General features: G+C 49.6%; 1 protein-coding gene across 1 annotated transcript in view; it reads left to right on the forward strand.

The window, feature by feature from the left end:
* The first annotated feature begins 9,899 nt into the window (after positions 1 to 9,899).
* PLEK2 (pleckstrin 2) overlaps positions 9,900 to 24,100 on the forward strand; it is a 19,653-nt gene continuing 5,452 nt past the window's right edge. Inside the window, exons 1-3 of the mRNA XM_034992405.1 lie at positions 9,900 to 9,991; positions 19,138 to 19,302; positions 23,062 to 23,243. Coding sequence (XP_034848296.1) covers positions 9,950 to 9,991; positions 19,138 to 19,302; positions 23,062 to 23,243 — 389 coding nt within the window. The 5' untranslated portion in view covers positions 9,900 to 9,949. The remainder of the gene's footprint in view (positions 9,992 to 19,137; positions 19,303 to 23,061; positions 23,244 to 24,100) is intronic.

Below are 24,100 nucleotides of genomic sequence, written 5' to 3' on the forward strand. Positions count from 1 at the left end.
ACAACTCTGGCAAGTTACCACTGTTTCATCACATGCAAGGAATAACAGCACCTACCTCGTAAGGCCCTTGGGATTAATGGATGACTTAGCACAGTGCCCCAAATAGGGCCACTATTACTCTTATTACTTCTGTTAAGCTGTGGTGACACACAGGGCTGAGCCCCAACTCCAGGGGTAGCTGGAGGGAGCTTCAGAAGAGGGGCCACAGAGGTGGGTCTTTAAGAGAAGCAGGATCCTGCTGGAGAGGGAAGTGGGGAGGACCGTTCTGGGAGGACAGTGGTCTTGCTCAGTCCTTGGGGCTACCTGAATGGGCAGATGCCCCAAGTCTCACCCATTGCTTCCTTCCCAAGCCAATCATGAGACACCTGGGCAGGGGGGCTGGTAAGAGGGAGAGAGGGAAGGAAGAGGTAGCCATGATTTGTGCCTTGGCTTGGGTAGACACAAATGTGAATAGCTAACTACCCTATCTTCACATGTCTGGCCAGAGTGTACCCCCATGTTTAGAAAATGCAATTAGGGGTCAAGGGCAAAATGCCATTCTCAATATAAGCTGCCTGACAGTGGTCTCTAGAAAGAGAAGGCACAGCATGGCTTACCCCAACTTATAATGGGAAGTGAAAAGCTGGTCTGGTTCTCAGAACAGCCTCAGAAATCCATTGTCAATCTTCTTGTCCTAATAGTGACAAATAAAATAGTAATAATGGCAATAATTCTTAAAACCTGCAATTTTTCTGTTATCGATTTCCTTATTGTTACAATGATAACTTGTTCATCCAGAGTTCAATATCAGGCAACCTCACTCATGCAAAATAAAGCACAGAATCAGAAACCAGGTGAAAAAGCAAAAGCCTGGAGAAGCTCAGGTCACGTGACAAAAGCACTCGGATACCATTTATCCTCATGTTAAGCCCAGTTCTAATACTCTGCTTTGTTGTTGTTGTTGTTATTTTGTTTAAGATTTTATTTTTATTTATTTGAGAGAGAGAGAATGAGAGACAGAGAGCACGAGAGGGAGGAGGGTCAGAGGGAGAAGCAGACTCCCTGCCGAGCAGGGAGCCCGATGCGGGACTCGATCCCGGGACTCCAGGATCATGACCTGAGCCGAAGGCAGTCGCTTAACCAACTGAGCCACCCAGGCGCCGCAGTTGTTGTCGTTTTAAGTAGGAGCCCAACATGGGGCTTGAACTCATGACTCTGAGATCAAGACCTGAGCTGAGATCAAGAGTGGGACACAACCCACAGAGCCACCCAGGCACCCCACCCTGGGTTATTTTTCTATTCATCAGATTGTAAGCAATTTATAGAGTAGCTGCTGGAGATGGGCACCCTGACAGCAATAAGTGGCAATAAGGGAGGAGACAGAGAGACTGCAAGGAGCAGACCAAGAACCACAAAGCACGGCAACTGGATCTGTTTCAGAGGCAGTGGCTGAGGGCTCCTGTGCTGTTCCCGCATAATTCTAGGCTCCAACCCATGGGCTCAGAACACACAGCCCAGAAGTCCCAACAGGTGACTGATTCAATGGTTTGGACTGTGTTCATGCAGGGCCAACCTGCACCCATGCAGTCTCTACACCTCCTCAGCATTTCTTTTCTTTTTAAATTCAATTAGCTAACCTACAATACATCATTAGTTTCAGATGTAGAGTTCAGTAATTCATCAGTTGCATATAACACCCAGTGCTCATCATCCCCTCAGCATTTCTGAGAGATGTGATGTTACTTCCCTACAGTCTTCCCCTCCACCCCATCATACACACGTGGAGTAGACAGCCCAGAAGGAAAAGCCCTGGCTAGATGTCTGGAGGCCTGAGTGTGACCTCAACAAGTTGTCCCATTGACCCATCATTTATTCTCTGAGCTCTTCCTGTGAAGCTCGATTTCCTCCCCTGTAAAATGAAGGTTGGACTACCTGGGGCTGAGCAAGAGTATCACTAACGTTATCAAGGATTTACCGCCCGGGTGATATCTAAGTGCCTTGTAGGCTAACCTTTAATCCTTTCCACAGCCCTGTAAGGCTCACACAGGGGCACGGGGCCCCAGGACTGTTTTAACAGTCTGCAGTTGAAGCCTTCAAATTCTTCATTTTTGAAACAGAAGCCTACTTTTTTTCATTTTGTATTGGACCCTGCAAACTGTGTAGCCAGTCCTGAGTTCAAGGTCTCCCCTTTACAGGAGCTGAGTAACTCCTGTGGTTCCTAACCAAGGGCAGGGGGAGCACCTGGGAGCTGGTGAGCAATGCAGACTCCCAGGCCCGGCACAGCCCTCCAGAGGCAGAGCTGCACTCTAACAAGGTCAGGTGCAGAGTCTGTGGCCTTCATCAGTCTGTTATTTTCTTCCAGTCTACACTTAATTGCCTTAATTGAACAGGAAAGATCTCAATTTCGGATCTTCGAGTGAGAGGAGATTCACCTTGCTTGTGGAAGGTGGGCTTCTAAGGGCCCCCAAATCTTTGAACAGCGCGGGCGGGCAACCCCAAAGGCTGTCCGAAGAGCCAGCTAATTCAGAAGTCGCACCCGCTCGGGATCGGGACTCCCGCGGGCACTAGGGCGGGCCTAGCAGGAGACGGCGGCACAAAATTTAAGGAGGCACGCACGTTCAGGTGTGGACCCTGCACCTCCACGACTCCGAGAGCCTCCTTAAACTTTGCATCCTCGGCTCCTGCTCGCCCCGCCTTAGTCTGACCAGGTGTTTGTGGGACTCTTCCATTAGCTGGCGCTCGCGACTTCCATGCTGCGCCTGCCCCCGCTCTTCGGCGTTGGGAACGCTCCGAAGCGCTGGCCTCCAGGCCCTCCAAGTCCTGCTAGAGCACCTCCCGTACCCGAGACGCCCGAAGGGGGAGTGCGCGAGGGCTCCGACTGCGGGCTCAGCCCTCCCACCGTCTCTTAGCATTTTTAACCTCAGGAGGCCCGCAGCAACCCCCTCCTCCTCCCTTGCCCCTAAGTTCACGGCTCTGCCTTGGGGATTGTTGGGGCAGGCCTCGCCCTCTTTTAATCTCCCCAGCAGCCGGCTCCACCTAGCCACAGATAGCCTCTCCCACGGGCGGAGCTGGGTCGTGGGGGCTGGGGACGCTTTTATGCCGGCCCGCCTGAGTGCAGGTGGGAGACCAGGCTGGAGACTGACTTGTTCCCCGAACTCCGCTCCAGCCACCTCATCACCTGGGAGAGGCACGGAATTCCCCACCCCCCGCCGCTGCCGCTGTCGTCGTCGTCGGCCGCGGAGCTGATCTTCAGCGGCACCATGTCTGAGTTCAGAGGGCCCTTCCCCTAAGACGGCTGAGAAGCTCAGGGGTTTTCCAGGACTAAGGTTCCCAGAGCTGAACCACCTTCAGAAGATTTTCCTTTCCTTTACGTCTTGCATTTTTGAGAGAGAGAGAGAGAATATGAGCAGGGGGAAGGACAGAGGGAGAAGCAAGCAGACTGCCCACTTAGCGGGGAGCCTGAGGGACCCTGAGATCATGACCTGAGCCCAAGTCAGACGCTTCACCGACTGAGCCACCCAGGAGCCCCACCGGGAGAGATTTCTCAAATGAGCCTTCTCCATCCCACAAATCAATCTTCTGGGGATGGGCAAGGTCCCTGCTACTTATGAAATAGAAGAAGGTGCTGCTCTGGGCAAAGGAAGTCTTGCTGGGATGTGACCTGGCAAGTGGACAGAGGCTTTAGGTGAAGAAAAATCCCCCCTCCCTTTGGGGAATGCAGCCCCGAGTCAGGGGCATGTGTGTGGAGCATGGCCCTCACTCTGGCTCCCCTTTGCCCTCTTTATGCAGTACACAACCTGCATGGTTAGGAGTGGAGGCCCTGAGTGGGGCTGGTAAAAACCCTACAGGTGATTCTGATGATTGGTCAGGTGGGAGCCTCTGAGGCCTGAGAGCAGATATGACCAGATGTGATACCCGGTGGCCACCCCCTTCCTGCTGGGGTTCCTCAGACATCAGCAGGCCAAGGTTCTAGAGCCCACCCCCGCTTTTTTTTTTTTTTTTTTTACACACAATAAGCAAGAAGAAAGTCTAACCTCCAGGAATAACATTTAGAGAGGGAGGGAAAGAGGGAAGGGGGAGGAGAAGGCGGGGGAGGGCCCTTATCTATATTAAACAGGTCCAGTTCTCTCTGCTGCAGACAGCTGAGTCATGAGCATCCTGCCCCACCCCTCGCCCCTCCCGTCCACCAGACGGCTGCCACAAGCATTTCTCCTTCAAGGCTGGGTTCTGCGGGTTAGGCAGGGTTGAGGGCACTGGCAGGGAAGCAGGGGATCTGGGCTGTCCCCCGACCAAAGGCTGGCTGAGCACCCTGGAGAGAGTGACAGCCCTCTCGAGGAGTTTCAGCTTTGCCAGTGGAGCAGGGGGTGGGTTTCCGGGCGTTCATGAGAGGGCACTGCACCCGTCCATGCCAGGGAGGTGTTCCAAGCTGGGCAGTGCTGGCATCGCCCCGAAGTATCCTCCATCGTCGGAGAGGCAGCTGAGGTGGAGAGGTGGGCCTATCAATGAGCTTTTCCTAGTTACACGTGGTAGCAAACAACCCTCCCTCAACCTCAGTGTCTACAACAACAAAAGCTTACTTCTCACTCACTTGGGCTGTAGTTCTCTTCCCAAGTTGTCTGCATTCCTGGACTCCAGTTGTAGAAGCAGTCCCTATTTGGGCCATGCCGGGCTTGTGGAAAGGGCAAAGGTGGAACCAGGTGATGGTGCTTAAATCTTCCGCTATTATGCAGCGGCGGACCTTCCATTGGTCAAAGCAAGTCACCGGGCCCATCCTGAGTCAAAGGATCCGGGACATATGTACTGCAGGGAGAGGGCAGTGAATAATGGGGAACAAGAATGCAATCTACCACAGTAGGCCCCCTGACTTAGGCCAAGGGGATTCCTTCTCAGGAGGAGTATCCTTTGGCCAAAGGAAACAGTGTGAAGTAGTGGAAAGAACAAGGCTTGGAGTCAGACGGGGCTAGATTTTACCCTGGATTGAGCCATGTACTAGCTGTGTGATGTTGGCCAAGTTCTTTAACTCCTCTGAATCTTCATCTCCATCTACAGAATGAGTACAATACCTAATTCACAGGGAATTTTTGAGGATTAGATGAGATAATATACACTAAATCTTTGGCTCATAGTAAGAGCACAGTAAATATAAACTCTCCACTCTTCTACCCACTGCCCTGCTTTGGCATTTTATCCATAACTATGGGGGTACTTACTACCAATACTCCTCCCAACCTCACAAGGTTGGGATCGAATGGAATTGAGGTAATTTATTGAGTCCTACTGTGTGCGCACTGCACTATACAATTTACTTTCATGATCTCATTTATTTTGCCCGATAACCCTGTGAGGTACATACTTTATTACCCCATTTTACAGATGAGGAAAATAAGGATCAGAAAGGATAAGTAACTTGCCAAATTTCCTGCAGTGGCCAAAATAAGACTTGAAGATTCTAGAACTCACGTTCAAAACCAGTGCTTTTCAAGAGTGGTCTGTCTGGTACTGCTCTATGACAAGAACAGAACAGAAATTGAGTGTTTGGAAACTTCTATGAGCTGAACATTGCCACGATATTCAAGTGCATGATCGATGCTCATTTCACTGAACGGAATATAGATGAGTTTAGTTGATGCAGAAATCTCTGATAAGTTGCCTGTGGTGGAGGCTACATTCTAGTTATGCACAGTAGGACCACAAAATAGTCCCTGACTCAGGGAAAATAAAAAATTGGTGTGAACAGATGGGTGTGAGCAGCAATTTTGTGTTGGTGGGCCTGTCCTGTCAGCTGTGGCAGACCAGGGGGATATTCATGGTTCACCAAAAGGGTACTTAGGTGGGGCGCCTCGGTGGCTCAGTGGGCTAAGCATCTGCCTCGGCTTGGGTCATGATCCCGGGGTCCTGGGATCGAGCCCCATGTGGGCTCTCTGCTCAGTGGGGGGCCTTCTCCTTCTCCCTCTGCCTGCCTCTCTGCCTACTTGTGCTCTCTCTCTCTCTGTGTCAAGTAAATAAATAAAATCTAAAAAAAAAAAGGGGGTAATTTGTTTACACTGATGTGTAAGGCCAGGAGGCAGGGTCTGTGTATTGCTCATGGCACCTGGTTTGTGCTTTGTACACAGGACATACTCAATATGAGTCTCTAGCTGGGTGAATGAATGAATGAATGAATGAAATAATGGATGCATGAGTGTTTCTGGCTGTAAGAGGGCAACTTGATGGATGGCTTTGGGCAAAGCCAGGAATTGGGCAGATTTCTCTTCCAGTTTTTTCTGCTGCTTGCACTTCTAGCCCCCCCTCCTTCCTTTTGTTGTCTCTGCCCATGCTTCAAAGCGCCTTCAGGGTGCTCTCCTGACTGCCCAGGACCCCACATGCCCTCCTTTTCTCTCACTGCCCTCCTTCTGGCCACTTCCCAGTTCTAAGTCGGTTCCAGGGGGGGAGCTCCTCCAGCGGGCTGTCCCCTGATAAAGATAACACAGAGCCTACGCATCTGGGAAGGGGCTCTGCTCCCTCTGACAAAATCAGCGAAGGTTTCTAAAAATACTTCCGGTAATGCTGGTGTAGACACCTGAGACTGCCGTTCTAATACGCTGCTGGTGGAGGCATCTTGTGGTACATTTCAAGAACGCAGTTTGGTGATGTGTATCAAGATTTTTTTCAAGATTTATTGATTTATTTGAGATAGAAAGTTCACAAGGGGGGGAGGGAGAAGGAGAGAGAGAAAGAATCCTCAAGCAGACTCCCCACTGAGCGCAGAGCCCAGCCTCAATCCAGGACCCTGAGATCATGACCTGAGCCAAAACCAAGAGCCAGCCACTTAACTGACTGAGCCACGCAGGCACCCATATATCAAGAATTTTTAAACATTATACCCTTTAACCTAAAAGCATGCTTTAAACATTTATCCAGGGGTGCCTGGGTAGCTCAGTCGGTTAAGCATCTGACTCTTGGTTTTGGCTCAGGTTGTGATCTCAGGATCCTGAGATCAGCCCAGCGTGGGGCTCAGCGGGGAGTCTGCTTAAGATTCTCTCCTTCTTTCTGCCCCTCCCTCTGCTCGAGCTCTCTCTCTCTAAAATAAATATATATATATATATTTTAAGATTTTACTTATTTATTTGACGGAGAGAGACAGCGAGAGGGAACACAAGCAGGGGGAGTGGGAGAGGGAGAAGCAGGCTTCCCACTGAGCAGGGAGCCCGACGCGGGGCTTGATCCCAGGACCCCAGGATCATGACCTGAGCCGAAGGCAGATGCTTAACGACTGAGCCATCCAGGCACCCCAATAAATAAAATCTTTTTAAAAAACCCACAAATATCCAAAATAATAATGGATGTGGCAGAATGTTTGTGTATTAGGGTATTTATCATATCATCATTTCAAAGAAACAGGAAATTCAACCTAAATGGAAACGATGAAATACATTATGATACAGGTATAATGAAATGTTATTCAACCATTAAAATTATGTTTTTGAATTATTTTTAATGATCTGCTAAGGTGCTTATTAGCTATTATAAATGAAAAAAGACAAGTTTCAAGAATTTTTAAATAAAAAATATGTGCATGTAAAAATACTTATCTACCTGGATAATGGGATTTGGGTGGTCTTATCTTTTTTTGGTATTTTCTAAATTTTCTATAATGAGCACAAAAATTATTTATGGTCAGCAAAAAACATAAAAAACATTGTTTAAAGTCTTTTCTGGCTTTGCAGACAGAACTCTTTCCAGCCTGTGTAGTTACACCCTGAAGGCAGTCCTACTCTGATGCAAGACACTGCTAAGGGAAGTGTCCCTGCATTTGCTGAGAGTTAGCCTTGAAGTACTTACACTGTTAGCCTGTTTTCTGGTCCTAGCATTGCCACTAACTGGCTGTCAGACCTTGGACAAGTCATTTTATTTCTCTGGGCTTTGGGAGTCCTCATTTATAAAATGAAGTGTCTAGATTGGATGATTTAATGGTTAGATTCTGATTCTGTGATTCTGATACATTCATTAAGTCAATGTATTCATTGTAAGACTCCATGATTTACCTTTCTCCGCTGTATCTTAAACAGTGGATTCTTATTTATAGCTAAAGGAATGACTCTCTAATGGTGGAATTTCACATTGGGCCACCCAAACACTGACCATATAGCTTTCTATAACTCACACATGCTAGATATTATCTGACCTTCGAGAGAGTCAGGATCCTTCCACATTAGCCTAAGCCTTGAGAGGGAGGGGAGTGGTGTCTGCCTGGAAGAGCAAGATAAGCTCTTGTGTTCTGAGCTTCCTTCCCTTTCCTTCTCCCTTCCCCAAGTCTCAGCTGTTCACCAGTGTCTGCTTCCTCTGTCTTCCTCCTCTTCCCAATGGTTATATCAGGCTTATGTCAGTGTGGTTCCCTGGTGGGCTAGACAGCTGGGTGAGGAAGGAGTGTGAGTGACTCATGCTCTGAGTCTAGTGAGTCAGACTTGGGGTGGGCTGGACCAGGGGCTTCCCCAGGACAGGAAGCAGGTTATGTATGCAGGAGATGAACAGACCATACCTGGAGCCAAAGAGGATTGGAATTTCCTATTCTATCCTCTCATGTCCTAGGTTTGAGCCCAGCAAGATTTCAGAGCTCATGGGATTCTTTCCTCTTCCCAGCTCAAGAACTGAGAAGCAAGTGCATCATAATTAAACTCCTACCTTGTGTGACCTTGGCCAAGTTATTTAACTGCTTTTGAGTTTCAGTTTCTTTTGCTGGGGGACAAAAAAAAGGATAATAAACTCACTTAATGGAGTTGCTGTGCATTAAATAAAACCTAGCACCCGCTACAGACCTGGCTTCAGAAGGTGAGTCTATGTTCATTCTGAAATGGAGTGGAAGCCCCATTCCTTTTGGACTCACTGGGAGATGTGAAGTCAGTCAGTGAGAAGGCTGAGGCGGGGCCATTTCCAGGGCAGGAGTGCCCTTTTGTGGTTTGGGAATTGGCCCCAGGCTGGTTCTGAAAGGCAGCCTGGGGTACTTTCTCCTGAAAGAAACTTTTCTTCCCTTCTAGGTCTCTGGGGCCTTTCCTCATCCTGGTGAACAGCCCTAAGGGGGCCCTTCACACACAGTGCAAACAATGAACAAGCTGAATATGGATTAGAATCAGTATTACTATGTTTCCTTTTGTTTCATGCTCCAATTGTTTGTCCTCATTTAAAATTTTGGTATTTTGTTCATCCCGGATTTTTGGCATTTTTTATTTTAAAAAATATTGAGTTAAAATATAATTTATCTAGATTACTGAGTTCCTTGCGTTCCCTTAAATTTTGCCTCTAATGATGGAATCTCTCCATCTCTAGCTTTTTTAGGGGGGCTGGAGGGTGGGAGGGTGTATTTTGGAGGCAATCTGTGCCTGCTCCTTTAAACCTGTGACCTTTTTTTTGCGAATGGGAACTTTGCTCTGTATCCCCACCAGAGGCCAGGATAAAGTTCCTAGCCTGGTTCCACCGCATCCAGTCTCCCACCCGCATTTCCACTGAGCTCGGGGATGACTCCGAATTCTTGAAAATCCTCAGCTCCGTTTAATTCCGTAAATATTACTCAAGGGCCAGGCAGGCAGCTGGTTAAGGCTGGGGGCGGGCGAAGACGGGCGCCGAGCGTGCTGGGGGCACCTGGATGGGGCACCCCGCCCGGTCGGAGAGCGCGGGGCCGGGAAGGCTCCCGGAGGCTCCGCCAGGGCGGGACGCTGAGAGCCGGCACACTCTGTACCCGGAGGCCTAGCCGCGGACCCTAGCGCACCTTCGCGGGGGCAACCGCGTCAGAAACCCCGACCTGGCGTGACTTCCTGCCCGGGAGGCCCCGCGGCCTCGGGCTCTGGACGCGGGCCAGGGAGGCGCCGCTTCGGAGGCGCTTCCTGCGCGCAGCGGGCGCGGGAGGCGCGGGAGGCGCGGGAGGCGCGGGAGGCGCGGGAGGCGCGCGGTGAGCGCACCTGGAGCGCCCGCAGGCCCGGCGGGCGCGCGCGGCGACATGGAGGACGGCGTGCTCAAGGAGGGCTTCCTCGTCAAGAGGGTGAGCGCGCCGGAGCCTCTCCGGACACTGGCCCGGCGGCCAGCGGCGGGCGGCGGCTCCCGGAGCCGGGTCCCCAGCCCGCGCCCGACAGCGGGCTCGGCGGGCCGGGGGCGGCCGGGGGCGGCCGGGAGGGGGGCGGGGGCGGCTTCGGGTGAACGCAGCGGCCGGGGCACAGGCAAGGAGGAGATCCCGCTTGGCCGGTGGTACGGGGTGGGGGGCGGCTCCTGAGGCGGACATCTTAGTTAAAACAACTTACTAAGATGTGGGGAGGACCATACGTCAATTTGCTCACGTAGGTGTGCTCTGGGGCTCGCAGCGCCCATCTGGGCACCATCTCCCGCACTCTCCACGGTAGCCCCCGGGCCAGGAGGCAGCCCAGGCTGCTAGGCACTTACGGTGTTCCGCGGTCCCCCAGCCGCCCCGCACGTGGAGCACCGCATTCCTCCCTCTCCCCAAAGCAGAAACAAAGTTCAAGGAGGTGAATTAAGCAGTTTGCTCAGGATCTGGGAGCTCATGGGTGATGGAGCAGGTGCAAACCCACTGAGGTTGACTCCAAGCCTTGATCTGTCCACCGCAGGGTGGGTGTTGTTATCACTGAATGACAGATGAGACCGCTTGCCCCGAGCCCCAGGACTAATAACAACTGGGACCCAACCTCCATCCTCAGTCCTTGCCCACGGCCCACGTGGCCTTTCCCTCAGCTAGCAAGAGTCCAGACAAACACAGAACACACAGATCAAGGTGGAAAACGAACCAAAGAGCAGCAGCAAGAGGAGGTTCGGTTTTTTATAGTTCTTTCAACATTGATGTTGACCCTAAGGGTTTGTACTAACATACCAGCAGAGCATAAAATCTGGGGATGAGCCTTTTGGCTCTTCTACTGAGATTATAGCTTTGGGAGGGAGATGGATGAAGAGGGATGAAGGGGCTCCCCCTGGCATTACCTCCCGTGGAGGCCAGAGTAGCCCCGAAGTCTCCAATCGCTTTCGGGTGAGTAGGTAATGTAGCCAGGTTGTGTTGCACATTATTTGATATAGGAGGGCGGGTGTGTTTGCTCAAAACTGGAAGCAGGAAGGCATAGTGGGAGGCTGATGCCGGATCAAGGGTCAGGGAGCAGGTACCAAATTCCAAGCCACGGTGGTTAGAGCGATAGCCTGTCCCTCCCGGTTTGTCTCAGAGAGACAACCTGTGGGAGGGCTTCTGCAGCCTCCCACTTTCCTGCAGCTCCTGAGGTGAGAGGGAGAGTGTGACCTGGGCAGGGGGGTTGGTGGGCATTGTTGATTGTCCAGACAGCTGGGGCTATCTGGTAGGGGCCTCCCGCTGTCGCTGGGGTTACCTCACAAGATTCCCGCCACCGCCTCCATGAGAGTCAGGGAAGGCCACAGGGAAGGAAGGACATGAGTTCTCTTCAGGATGGCTGTCCAGTCCTGGGTGGCTGGCTTAGGGAGTCCGGGGTACAGGGAAGTGAGGACAGTCAACAGGGCTAGCCCCCAAAGCCCACAGCACGGGCCTGGCTGACATGGGGAAAGCTCATTCCAAAGACGGGAGTGTGGAGGCTGACCCCGAGGCCAGGGGAAGCCGCACCCTTTCCTTCCAGGTAAGGGACCTGGCCCTGGGGGGGCAGGGGGGGGACCCTGCTCACTGTTCCCGCCTACGGATCCATCTCAGCTTTCTCTCCCCCTTAACCCCTTTCCTCCTGGGGGGCAACAGCAGCTCTGTGTCCCCTGGAGAAGTTGCAGGGCTATGGCCGTAGGATTCCATACATTTAGGAGGTTTTACAGCCCCGGGGGTGGGGCAGGACCTGAGCTGGAAGCCCAGAGTACAAACAGTCATCACCGGTGAGGGTGAAGCAGGAGACGGGCAGGGGCATGATGGATTTGGCTCTCACTCCCGCCCAGACACGAAAGAAGCAAAGCTCCAGGCAAATGCAGGGCACTCACTTGGCCTGGCTTTAAAGGAGGGTGAGGGGGAAGGAAGTGGGATCAGCACAGGCAAGATTGCTCTTCCTTTAAGAAGACGCTGAGGCCCTTCAGGCCTTGCTGCCGGCTCACACCTCCGATGACACTCTTAGAAAATGACATGGCAATGTTAACACGCTTTGGCCTAAAAATTTCCTTTGTCGGACTCAAACCCAAGGAAATACCGTTAAAGCTTTATGAACAAAGTGGTTTTTTTTGTTTTTAAGATTATTTATTTATTTGACAGAGACACAGTGAGAGAGGGAACATAAGTGAGGGAGAGGGAGAAGCAGGCTTCCCGCCAAGCAGGGAGCCCCATGCAGGGCTCAATCCCAGGACCCGGGATCATGACCTGAGCCGAAGGCAGACGCCTAACGACTGAGCCACCCAGCGCCCTCAAAGTGTTATTTTTATAGTGAAAAAACTGGAAACTACCTATATGTCTCCACAAATAAATGACTAAGTATGCTTATGCAGATGTTTTAAATGCTTATAATATGATAACCCAAAGAGTAAAAATATACAAGGCATTAGGAAAAAATAGGCATAGAAGAAAAAAATCTAGAAGGAGTTCTGCAGGCTAGAAGTCTGAAATCAAGGTGTTGGCAGGGCCATCCTTCCTCTGAAGCCTATGGGGAGAGTCCTCCCTTGCCTCTTTTGCTTTGGTATTTACAAGCTGTAAAAGAAAAACCCAGATTCTTCCTTTCCCTATAGGGAAAAACTTTGTTCCTCCCTATTGTTATTTCTTTATCCTGTGAGTCTCCTTTACTTTTACCGAATGTGTGGAGGTTTTTCCCCACACCAGGCAATTCTCGGTGGCACCAGCGGCATGTCTTTAACTCAGTTCTGACACTATCTACCTGGAGATGGCGTCACATCCCACAGGTCAAGGGATCAGTCCCTCAGGACTGCCCCCCACCCCCCCACCCCACTGTACCCATACTTCAGACACTAGTCACAAGCCCGGGTTCACTTGTGCTTCTGACAAATGGACTAATTGTTTGGATAACTGTTTGGATGTTCCAATGACCATTTCAATTAGTTTGCAGCAGCGGCTCACAGAACTCAGGGAAACACTTACTTACATTTGCCAGTTTACTAAAGGCTTCGATAAATGATACAGATGAACAGGCAGTTGGAAAAGCTGTGTAGGGCAAGGTATGTGGGAAGGAGCATGGAGCTTCTGTGTGCTCTCCGGGCATGCCAGTCTCAGTACCTCCATGTATGCACCAACCCAGAAGGTCTCTGAACCCCATACTTTTGGGATTTTATGGAGTCTTCATCACAGAGGTGTGATTGATCATTAACTCCATTTTCAGCCCTTCTCCCCTCTCAAGAGAATCAAGCTTCTAATTGTGGCGTGTTCTTTATGGTGACCAGCCTTCATCCAGGAGCCTACCCAGAGTCACCTCATGAGAACAAAAAATGCTGCTAGCACCCAGGAAATTGCAAGGGTTTCAGGAGCTCTGAGCCAGGAATGGGGGGCAGAGACCTATATATATATATAGCCATCATCTGACACAGGCAATCCACGGCATTCCCTGGCTTGTGGATGCACCACTCCAATGTCTGCCTCCATGGTCACATGATGATCTTCTCCCTGTGTGTCTCAGTGTCCAAATTCTCCTCTTCATATAAGGACACCGTTAGTATTAGGGCCATCCTAATCCAGGATGACTTCATCTTATCCTGATCACATCTGCAAAGACCCCATTTCCAAATGAGATCACATTTGTAGGTACCAGGGGTTAAGAATTCAACATACCGGGGCGCCTGGGTGGCTCAGTCAGTTGGGCGGCTGCCTTCGGCTCGGGTCATGATCCTGGGGTCCTGGGATTGAGCCCCGTATCCGGCTCCCTGCTCGGTGGAGAGCCTGCTTCTCCCTCTCCGTCTGCCTGCCACTCTGCCTACTTGTGCTCTCTATCTCTCTGTCAAATAAATAAATAAAATCTTTAAAAAAAAAAAAAAAAGAATTCAACATACCTTTTGGGGGCACATAATTCAATCCATAACAAGTACCATGTCTGCTTCTTTGGGGTTGTAGGGTCTTGGGCAAGAACTTTCTGGACCTTAGTTTCCTCATCATTAAAGTTAGGGAGTACTATGGACTTTTTCAAAGGGTCTCTCCAGCTGTAACATTCCATGACTCTTAAGCCCAACTGTGGAGGTGCTCTCCTACCTTATGGACTCTCCTCCTTCCCCCTAAAGAGGTTCTGGGGACCCTAAGCCGCTTGTGGTCCAGCGGGCCTCTGGCCCCAGCCAGCTACTTGCAGACAAGGAGCCTGGAGAGGGAGGAAACTGCCCGGTTAGAGGAGGCCTGGCATATTTTTCAGCTGTACCACTGTGGTTTTGGCCTCTGACCCCCTTTACTTGCTGACTTTGAACCAGTTCCTTATTTCCTCTGAGCATGACGTGTTTATCTGTAGCCCAGGGATAATCGTGCTCTCCTTCCCATTTGGTGGATGTTACTGCAACCTCCAGCTGAGGTGCCTGCTGCAGTCTGGCCCGCTTCATTCAGCCCTTCTGCCACAGTGTGGTCATGGTGATCTTCTAAACATGAGAACCCAAGCTTTTCGTTGTCCTAGTTAAGAGTCTTCAGGGACTCCCCTCTGGCCACAGTATAAAGATCGAACTTTGCAGCATGGAACCTGAAGCCCCCTGGACCCGCGTCACTTCCCCTGTCCTTTGCCCACAGGCCTCTGAGCCAAAGCCAGATAGAACCACGTGGAGTTTCTCACAAGTGGAAGTGGCTCAAGCTCTCCCTTCCCTGCCTTCCTGACCTGGCCAACTCCACTCAGCCTTCCAGACTCAGCCCTAACATCAGCCCTTCCGGGAGCCTTCGTCAGCCCACTCAGCCTCCTTGGAGCTTCCTCCATCAGCAGAGCTGCTTCTTGGGGTTTGCATCAGGACCTGTTTTACTTCTCTGTTGTTCTGTAATAATCAACCCAAAGCTTAACATCTTTTTTTTTTTTAAACATTTTATTCATTTATTTGAGAGAGAGAATGAGAGACAGAGAGAGAATGAGACGGGGGAGGGTCAGAGGGAGAAGCAGACCCCCTGCTGAGCAGGGAGCCCGATGCGGGACTCGATCCCGGGACTCCAGGATCATGACCTGAGCCGAAGGCAGTCGCTTAACCAACTGAGCCACCCAGGTGCCCCTCAAAGCTTAACATCTTAAGACAATAAACACTTATTATCTCACGTGGTTTCTGAGGGGCACGTATTCAGGAACATCTTAGCTGCAAGATTCAAGTCTCTCATGAGGTTCCAGCCAAAATGTTGCCCAGTGTGGCAGTCTCCTGGAGGCTTGGCTGACCGGAGGATCCAACTGCAAACTCACTCACATGGCTGCTGGCTGGTGGCCTGGGTTCCTCTCCTCTCTGTAGGGGCTGGTCATGATGTGGCAGCTAGCTTTCCCCGGAATACATGGTCAGAGAGAGAGAGAGTCCCCAAAACTGAAGCTACAGGGTCTTTTATAACCTAATGTCAACTGACAAATCATCCCTCTGCCATATTCTCTTGGTCACACAGAGCAACCCTTGGACATTGTGGGAAGAAACTATACAAGGGTGTAGTATCAGGAGGTGGGGATCCTGGGGGACCCCACCAATCGTCTGTCCTAGAACTTACCACACTGGCTGGCATCACTGTCTGTCTCTCCCACTGTCTTAGGTCAGAATCTTGTTCATCTTTGTCTCCCTGCTGCTAGCACAGTGCTTGCTGAAGTAGTCGTTAGCCATTGATTGTTGAATGAATTGATAATGATTTCCCTAGTCAGCTCATCAGGATTTTTGCCTATTTGAATTTCAATTCATTTTCCATTACAAAAATAATACATGCTTATTATTAAAAAAAAAAACTAGAAAAGTACTCAAGGCTGTAAATTGAAAAATAAGTTTTCATTCTTGTTGCCCTGTATCCAGTCTTAGTCCTTAGAGATGATAACCATCAACTTTCCTGAGGTATCCCTTCAGAAATTTTCTAAAATAACTACTAGAATTATTTTTAGGTATCATACAAAAAAATGTAAGTAAAAGTGCTTTGCCTATGTCGAAGACCATGGGCGCTGTGATTCTTGGTAGGCTCAGGCTGCTGCATTTGACCTTGAGGGTTCCACCAGTGACCTTTCCTGCCGTCTGTTAGGATTGGAATCCCTCCTCTACGGCCACAGTGGGCACAGTGTTGTTACACCGTTAGAATATTTTGCATTATTTTATCATAAGCAATGATTCAAAGTGTCTCAATACATAAAACCTCTTCCATATCCTAGACAATTTACTCAGCACACATCCTCGGAAGTGGAATTATCGGGTCAAAGAACTTGAACATTTTTTATGAGGGTTGCCAGCTGCTTCAGGATTTCTACTTACACAGTCAGTCCTTTCTCATCAGCCTTTCTCTGCAGACCTTTCTCCTTTGCTGTCAGGATCCGCAGTTGCTCATAAACACATTCCACTCTAGGGAGTCTGAACAGAAGGGGATTTCATGGAGGAATATTAATTATTAAGTAACTCAGGAATATTTGGGAGGGCCAGTGAACCTGGCTGGGATGCTATATAGCTAGGGACGATGTAGCCAGACAAAAATACCCAACAGCACCACCAGACATTTCTAGTGGAAACATCACTGCTGACGTTATTTGCCGTTTGTCCCTGATAGCTCTGGGGACTGGTGTCAGAAGAACCTGTTCTTCCAACACTGTTCTTGCCCAAAATTCCGGTTTCCCCCTGTTGCTGCCAGATATGTATCAGTTCCCCGTGCCAGAGAGTGGCAGCGACCTGGTCACCCACCTGTTGCCTTCGTGCCAGGGATTCTGGGAGATGTAGCATTTTGTCCAGGAAAGTACAGAATCTCCATATTGGTTTGTCCTGTTCAACATCTGTTGGTGACAGTTTTCTCTGTGATATCTCTAAGCCCCATTTCTCCTCTCCCTGTTGTTTTAGTTTGCTAGAGCTGCCGGAACAAAAATACCACAGACAAGACAGCTTCAACAGAGATTTGTTTTCTCACAGTTTTGGAGTCTAGGGTACGAGTCCAGCTGTCAGCAGGTTTGGCTTCTTCTGAGGCCTCTGTCCTCCGCTCGCAGATGGGCGACTTCGTGCTGGGTGCTCGCACGGTCTTTCCTCTGTGCATAGGCCTCCCCGCTGTCTCTCTGTGTGTCTAAGGGTCCTTTTCTTATAAGAACCCCAGGCAGATTGGGTTAGGGCCCCCTTAATGGCCTCATTTCAACCTAATCACCTCTTTAAAGCCCTATCTCCACATACAGTCAATACTGGGAGTTAGGGCTTTAATATATGAATGTGTGTGCGTGAGGGCGGACGTAATTTAGCCTGTAACACCTATGTTTTAAGGTTTAAGATTATTTTGCCCTCGTGCCTTCTCCACCTCACACCTGCCCCCATTCCATCCACTAGGATTGCCTTCTCCCCATACACAAGCTTTTGAGCCAGCAATTTACTGCTAATGCTGCTCCAGGAGCCCCTCAGTAGGGGTGATCTAGAAAGAGGACCCGAGTCTGGGCCACGTGGAGAGCAGTAGAGACCCCCCGCCGCTGAGTAGCCAGAGCCAAATCTTTTTTTGTTTCTTTAAACATGTCTACCCACATCAAGGACCTCTGTTAACCGTCATGTTACATGTCGATCCTAAGTACGGGACAGTGGGAAGAGCAAAACGTAAAATTCACAGCCCAGTGCTCACTCTGTCAACTCCTTCTACACCTTTTGGTTCCCCTAACAGCACTCAGTACACACTGAGCTATTCCAATACCACAGGTGTGAGAACTCAGGGAGACTCTGAAATAAGTAAATGCTAGGAAATGTAAGGAAAGGCATGAATGGGGGAAATGGTCTCTGATTCAGATAAAGTGCATCTCTCTTAGTTAGAATCCAGTCCTTATTGGGCTCTGCTCTGGGAAATATGCCAGGAAAGTGGCTTTAATGAGTGTGTACTAAACCCATTCCTTTCTAATTCCTCAGTAGACATTCCCTCATCTGTTGCTCTGTTTTAGAAAAAGGCTCTTTAGGGGCACCTGGGTGTCTCAGTCGGCTAAGCATCTGCCTTCGGCTCAGGTCATGATCCCAGGGTCCTGGGATCGAGCCCCACATCGGGCTCCCTGCTCCGCGGGAAGCCTGCTTCTCCCTCTCCTGCTTCCCCTACTTGTGTTCCCTCTTTTGCTGTGTCTCTCTCTGTCAAATAAATAAAATCTTAAAAAAAAAAATGTTTTAAAGAAACATATTGGTGTGAGAAGATGCTCAGCAAAGCTAAACAAAACAAAAACTAGATAATAAAACTATAGGTAACATGGTCCTGGTTTTTTTAAAAACCAGAAAGTAAAAACAAAGAGAAAAAAAGACTATAAGAAAACACAAAGTGTTAGCAATGACTGTCTCCTAGTGGTAGGACTCTCTCTTCTGGGACTTCACAATTTCTTTCAAGGTTTATAATCACAAAAAAGGCCAACTGGGAACTAGAAGGTCAATGCCAAAGGTCTTTGTTACATACTCAAAAGAGATGACAAGGAGATCCAGACAGATAACACTTTTTTCATGAAAATGAAAATAAAAGGTATGATTTTTGAACTGGATCCTTTGGCTATTAAGGACATTATTGGGGCAATTGGTGAAACTTGGATGGGGGTTGTGGAATCGATGAAAATAACATATTAATGGAAATTTCCTGATGTTGATGGTTGCATCGTGGTTATGTTGGAAATATTTCCCCTCCCTTTTTTGTAGGAGATACACAATAAAATATTCAGAAGTGATGGAACATCATGTTAAAAGTTTACTCTTAAATGATTCTGTAAAAAAGTTCTTTAATACTATTCTTCAGCTTTTCTCTGAATTGAAATTATTTTATTTTTTTAAAGATTTTATTTATTTATTTGAGAGAGAGAGAGAGAGAAATAGAGACAGAGCATGAGCAGGGTGGGGAGGAGGCAGAGGGAGAGGGAGAAGCAGACTCTCCACTGAGTAGGGAGCGTGATGCAGGTCTCAATCCCAGGACCCTGAGATCATGACCTGAGCCGAAGGAAGACGCTTAACTGACTGAGCCACCCAGATGCCTCTGAATTGAAATTATTTTAAAATTAAAAAAATAAAATGAGGTTTTTTTAAAAACAGATAATGCTGTCCCCCTCTTTGGTCCCCTCAGCCACCTCACTGCTGGGCTCTCCTGTCCATCCTCAGGGTCACATTGTCCACAACTGGAAGGCACGATGGTTCATCCTTCGGCAAAACACGTTGCTGTACTACAAGCTTGAGGGGGGTCGGAAGGTGACCCCTCCCAAGGGTCGGATCCTTCTGGATGGCTGCACTATCACCTGCCCCTGCCTGGAGTATGAAAACCGACCGGTAAGTGAAGGCCCCTGCTTCCCGGCTCCCCCTGCCTCAGACCCTCCCAGCTCTGGCCTCTTTGGTGAGAGTAATGTGGGTGAAGAGCTGAGTTATCATTGAAAAACCTAAATTCAAGTCCTGATGCACTATGTACCAGGTGTGTGACCTTGGGCAAGTAGTTGAACCTCTCTGAGCCTTAGTTCCTCATCTACGAAATGGGGTAGAATAATGACACCTCGCTATCTCCTGTGATTATGTTGGGGATCATGAGAGATAGCTGTGGTGAGGATCATGACAGAAGGTGATGGTCTGTCAAAGCACTTTGTTGACTAGGAGGCGCGCTACATATATGGACGCAATTATTGCTACCTTGGAATTTAATATAGTGGCTTTTATCCCCTGAGGGGGTGCATGTTCCAAAAGTCAGGTGCAGTTTCAACCCCACCGTCAAAAAGGTATCTGAATCAATCGTTTTTGAGGGCCCATTATGTGCCAAGAAATTTGCTAGGCTTGGAGGAGTCAAGGAAGACAATGGTTAGACTGTTTCTCCTTGAATTATTAATCTTATTATGAAAGCAAGTGGTTAAATGAAAAACATTCAGAATTCCAAATGTTGGCACAAACATGATTAGCTGTAGAGAACACTGTATTCCCGAAGAGAAGGAAGATGTAATTAGAGGCTGAGTCAGGTACAGCATTGGGAGGAATAGAGATTTGGCAAAGATCTGAAAGAGGAGAAAGGCAGACGTTATGGGCAGGTGGAAAAGTGTAAAAATGAGGGGAGAGATCGATTTGGAGATAACAATGGCCCGTGTGGCCAGAGGGGAATGTTCACCCAGGGAGCAGTGGGAGATTGGCTGGGGCCACATGGAGGAAATGGGGAGCCATCGAAGGTTCTGAGTGAGAGAGTGGACCGGTAAAAACGCTCTTAGGAGGACTAAAGTGAAGAACTGCGTTCTGTTCCTAATAAGTTACTAGATCCATAAAGAAGGGATCTTACATTTTCTTCTTTCTCTTTTTCTTTTTTATTTTTTTAAGTATTCTCTACGTGGGGCTCGAAATCACAACCCTGAGATCAAGAGTTACATGCTCCACCAACTGAGCCAGCCAGGCGCCCCACCATTTTCTTCTTTATTACCATGTTTGTTTTTTTTTTAAGGTTTTATTTTATTTATTTGTCGGAGAGAGAGCACGAGCAGGAGGGAGCAGAGGCAGAGGGAGAAGCTGAGCAGGGAGCCTGATGTGGGACTCAATCCCAGGACCCTGGGATCATGACCTGAGCCAAAGGCAGCCACTTAAACAACTGAGCCACCCAGGCGTCCCTACCATGTTTTTCTTCTTTGACTCTTTTAGACTGATTGACAAGCCTTCCAAGTATAAGAAAATATTCATGACCATCCTTTCTGGGTGGTGGGTTTCCTGGTATTTGTTATGTTAACCACTATACTCTTTTGTAGTTTTGAATCTTTCTCAAGAAAAAAAAGAGAGCTATTAAAATAATGAGGCATGAAATAAGGCAAAAAGTAGGGGGAACACAAGAAAACATTATGAATGAAATGTCCATAAGACATGGTTGACTGGATGTTGAGGGCAAAGGAGAGGGAGGTGGTGAGGGTCATTCCAGCCTAGGAGGCTGCAAAAAGGAAATGCCCTTCTACAGTTACCCACTGCCAACCTGCACGGGCTGATGATGAAGAAGGACAAGTAGTGTTCTGCTGGGTGGAGGTAGGGCTGCCAGAGAATGCCCAGCCTGGGCAGACTGGGGCTGCACCTTCCTCCTTATTGCATCGGAAGACCAAACACGGTGTCTGGACACATAGCAGACGATTAACAAATGTTTGCTGAATTAATGTTTGTTTTTTTTTTTTCTTTTTAAGATTTTATTTATCTATCCGACAGAGACAGAGAGAGAGGGAACAAGCAGGAGGAGTGGGAGAGGGAGAAGCAGGCTCCCTGCCAAGCAGGGAGCCCGATGCGGGGCTCGATCCCAGGACCCCAGGATCACGACCCGAGCCGAAGGCAGATGCTCAACGACTGAGCCACTGAATTAATGTTTAAGAAAGAAAACAAATTTACAGATAAGTGAGATGATTTTAAGAGAAAACACCCTAATTTTCTAAGTGAATTTAAGGCTCTAGTTCTCCATAAATTACACCCCAGAAAAACTTCAAAAAAGGACACAAGTTAAATTTGCTAACTGGAGTTGTGAGCTTCATGTTAATTCCCAGATTGTCATCTGCCTAGTTCATGAGTCCTTGAGCTGGAAGAGGTCAAGAGGAGCCCATAGGTTCACTAAGAACAAGTTATAAAGCATATATATGTGTATATGTGTGTGTGTGTATATATATATATATTTTAAATTAGGGAAGCTATAGAAGAGTATGCCTGGATTTCACATGGAATTTTATAGTCTCTCCTGAAATTCTTTCATTAAAATGTTGACTGCCCACTGATAGTGCAGGTACGGGGAGCTGGTTGAATTTGTTCTCCCACAATGCTGATGAGCGAGTCAGTGTTAACTCAGAGGAACAGATTCATGGTATTCTTTGGGACTGTGAGCCAGCCTTGTCTTAGCACCGCTTTTGCTGTTAGTTGAGAGGAGGGATGTTAAGTTTGTAAGCGAAGCAAGTTGGGAGCTAATACATTGGAAACCAGAATGGGAATGAAAGAATGCCTCTGGGCTGCCCCAGTGGCTCAGTTGGTTAAGTGTCTGCCTTCAGCTCAGGTCATGATCCCGGGGTCCTGGGATGGAGCCCTGCATCGGGCTCCCTGCTCAGCGGGAAGTTTGCTTCTCCCTCTGCCTGCCGCTCTCCCTGCTTGTGTGCGCGCTCTCTCTCTGTCAAATAAATAAATAAAATCTTAAAAAAAAAAAAAGAATGCCTCTGTTTTACAACAGAAGTGGTAGGCCCAGTCCACTCAGATGACATTTAATAGGGTCAGCATCCAAATCCCACAATGGTAAAAAAAAACTCCTCAATGCACATTTAGGGAATGGAGGAGATGCGGCCTACCTCAGAAGGACTCGGCTGACTGCACGGAGCTAGTCTACCAGGCCGCCAGTGTGAGCTCGGGCTGCAGGCCCCGTGCACCCTGCATCCCTCAGAGCTTTCCCGGAGCAGCTGGTTCCGTTCTATGGGTCAGAGCTTCTGAGAATGTTGACCAACTGCAGAACGTGTAGCAGAGCATGAGCTGGTTAAGAGTTTAAACCATACCCTATGAGAAGTGTGTGAAAGACTGGGGATGCTTAGACTAAAGACGAGCACGGAAGGGAGCGTAAGGAACAGTGCCTCCGAGGTAGGGGTTCATATCCCCATCTGACAGATGAAGAAAGGCCCGGTGGGGTCCCTTAATGTGCCCAAGCGTCCACAGGTAAGTGGCAGAGCTGGGATTTGCATTCAGATCGGTCTGACTTGAAAGCCAGTGCATTTCCCACTTCAGCCCAGGGGCTGTCGTGGGAGGTAAGGTTAGTCTGTGTGGTTCTCGAAGGCAGAATCAGAAGCAGGGACGCAAAGTGCCCAGGAAGCAGTCCCTACGCTATATAGTATGTGCAGGAGGGAAAGCTTACCTTAGGAGGCCAAGAGCTCCCTGTGGCTTGAGGTGTGCAAGGGGATCTTTGAAGACCACCCACTGGGATGTGGCTGGGGGGCTGGGCATTCGGCAGCTGCTGGACCTGTGTGTCCCGGGTTGCTGTGGCCCTGTCATCTTTGCTGCCCCACCACCATTCTCTTGCCCGCTAGGCCTCTGAGTGCTGGTCTGACCGGCTCTCTCTTCCTGCAGCTCCTCATTAAGCTGAAGACTCAAACATCCACCGAGTACTTCCTGGAGGCCTGTTCCCGAGAAGAGAGGGACGCCTGGGCCTTTGAGATAACAGGGGCTATTCATGCCGGGCAGCCGGGGAAGGTCCAGCAGCTCCACATCCTGAAAAACTCCTTCAAGCTGCCCCCTCACATCAGCCTGCAGTGAGTGCCTAGCCCCCCCGCCCCCCGCCCTGCACGTCTGTGCGACATGGGGAGGGGGCCTCGAGGTCGCCGCACAGGCCTGTCCAGTACAGCACGGTGCTTCAGGGCTTTTAGGCCCTACCCACCTGCCCCACTCCTCTCTGACCTCTTGGGACCTCTGCTGCTTTTGCCCCCCTCAGTGTCTTGAGACCCTCCCTCAGTTTCAGCCAGGGTGCCCAGGGCTCCGTCACAGCCCCCCAGGGATCTCCACTCGCCACATCCCCGGGCTTGTTTGCAGCCTGCTGGCAAGAGCGATGTGTTCAGGTAGCAGCTGTATTCTTGCTCTGTGAGGTTCCTCGTCCAGCCATTCCTTCAGGCAGCAGTTAGAGAGCGCCGACTGCATGCGCTTCGCTGCACAAGGTGCTCAGGAGATGCAATCGGGAATACCTCAGATCTCATCTCAGGGGCTTTCCAACTCAAGGACGAAGGTAGGAAATGAGAAAAGATCCTCCATGGGTGGCAGGAATCGTCTTCACAGAACAGAAAGCGGGTCATTGGTGGAGGCAGCCCTCTGAAGTAGGGAAGTATGAAAGGAATTCCATCCCGGAGAGGGTTACCTCTGCAGACAAGGCCCCGGAAACTCCCAGGTAGCAGAACTGTTGCGCCTATCAAAGACACATGGCCAGTCCTTTTCTGGGCTTGCAGAGAGCTCCATGCCGCGCTGAAATCTTGATTGTGCAGCAAGGGTGCTGTTAGACCATGGTGAGCCGCGGGGGGTGGGGGAGCAGCGCGGGGGCAGGAGCAGTGGGGGGTGGGCAGGAGCAGCGCGGCGGGGGTGGGGGGTGGGGGGGAGGAGCAGCTGGGGGCGGGGGGGGGGG

This window comes from Mirounga leonina, unplaced genomic scaffold (genome assembly GCF_011800145.1).
Source record: "Mirounga leonina isolate KUSES-001 unplaced genomic scaffold, KU_Mleo_1.0 Mir_82, whole genome shotgun sequence".
In the NCBI taxonomy this organism is placed as follows: domain Eukaryota; kingdom Metazoa; phylum Chordata; class Mammalia; order Carnivora; family Phocidae; genus Mirounga; species Mirounga leonina.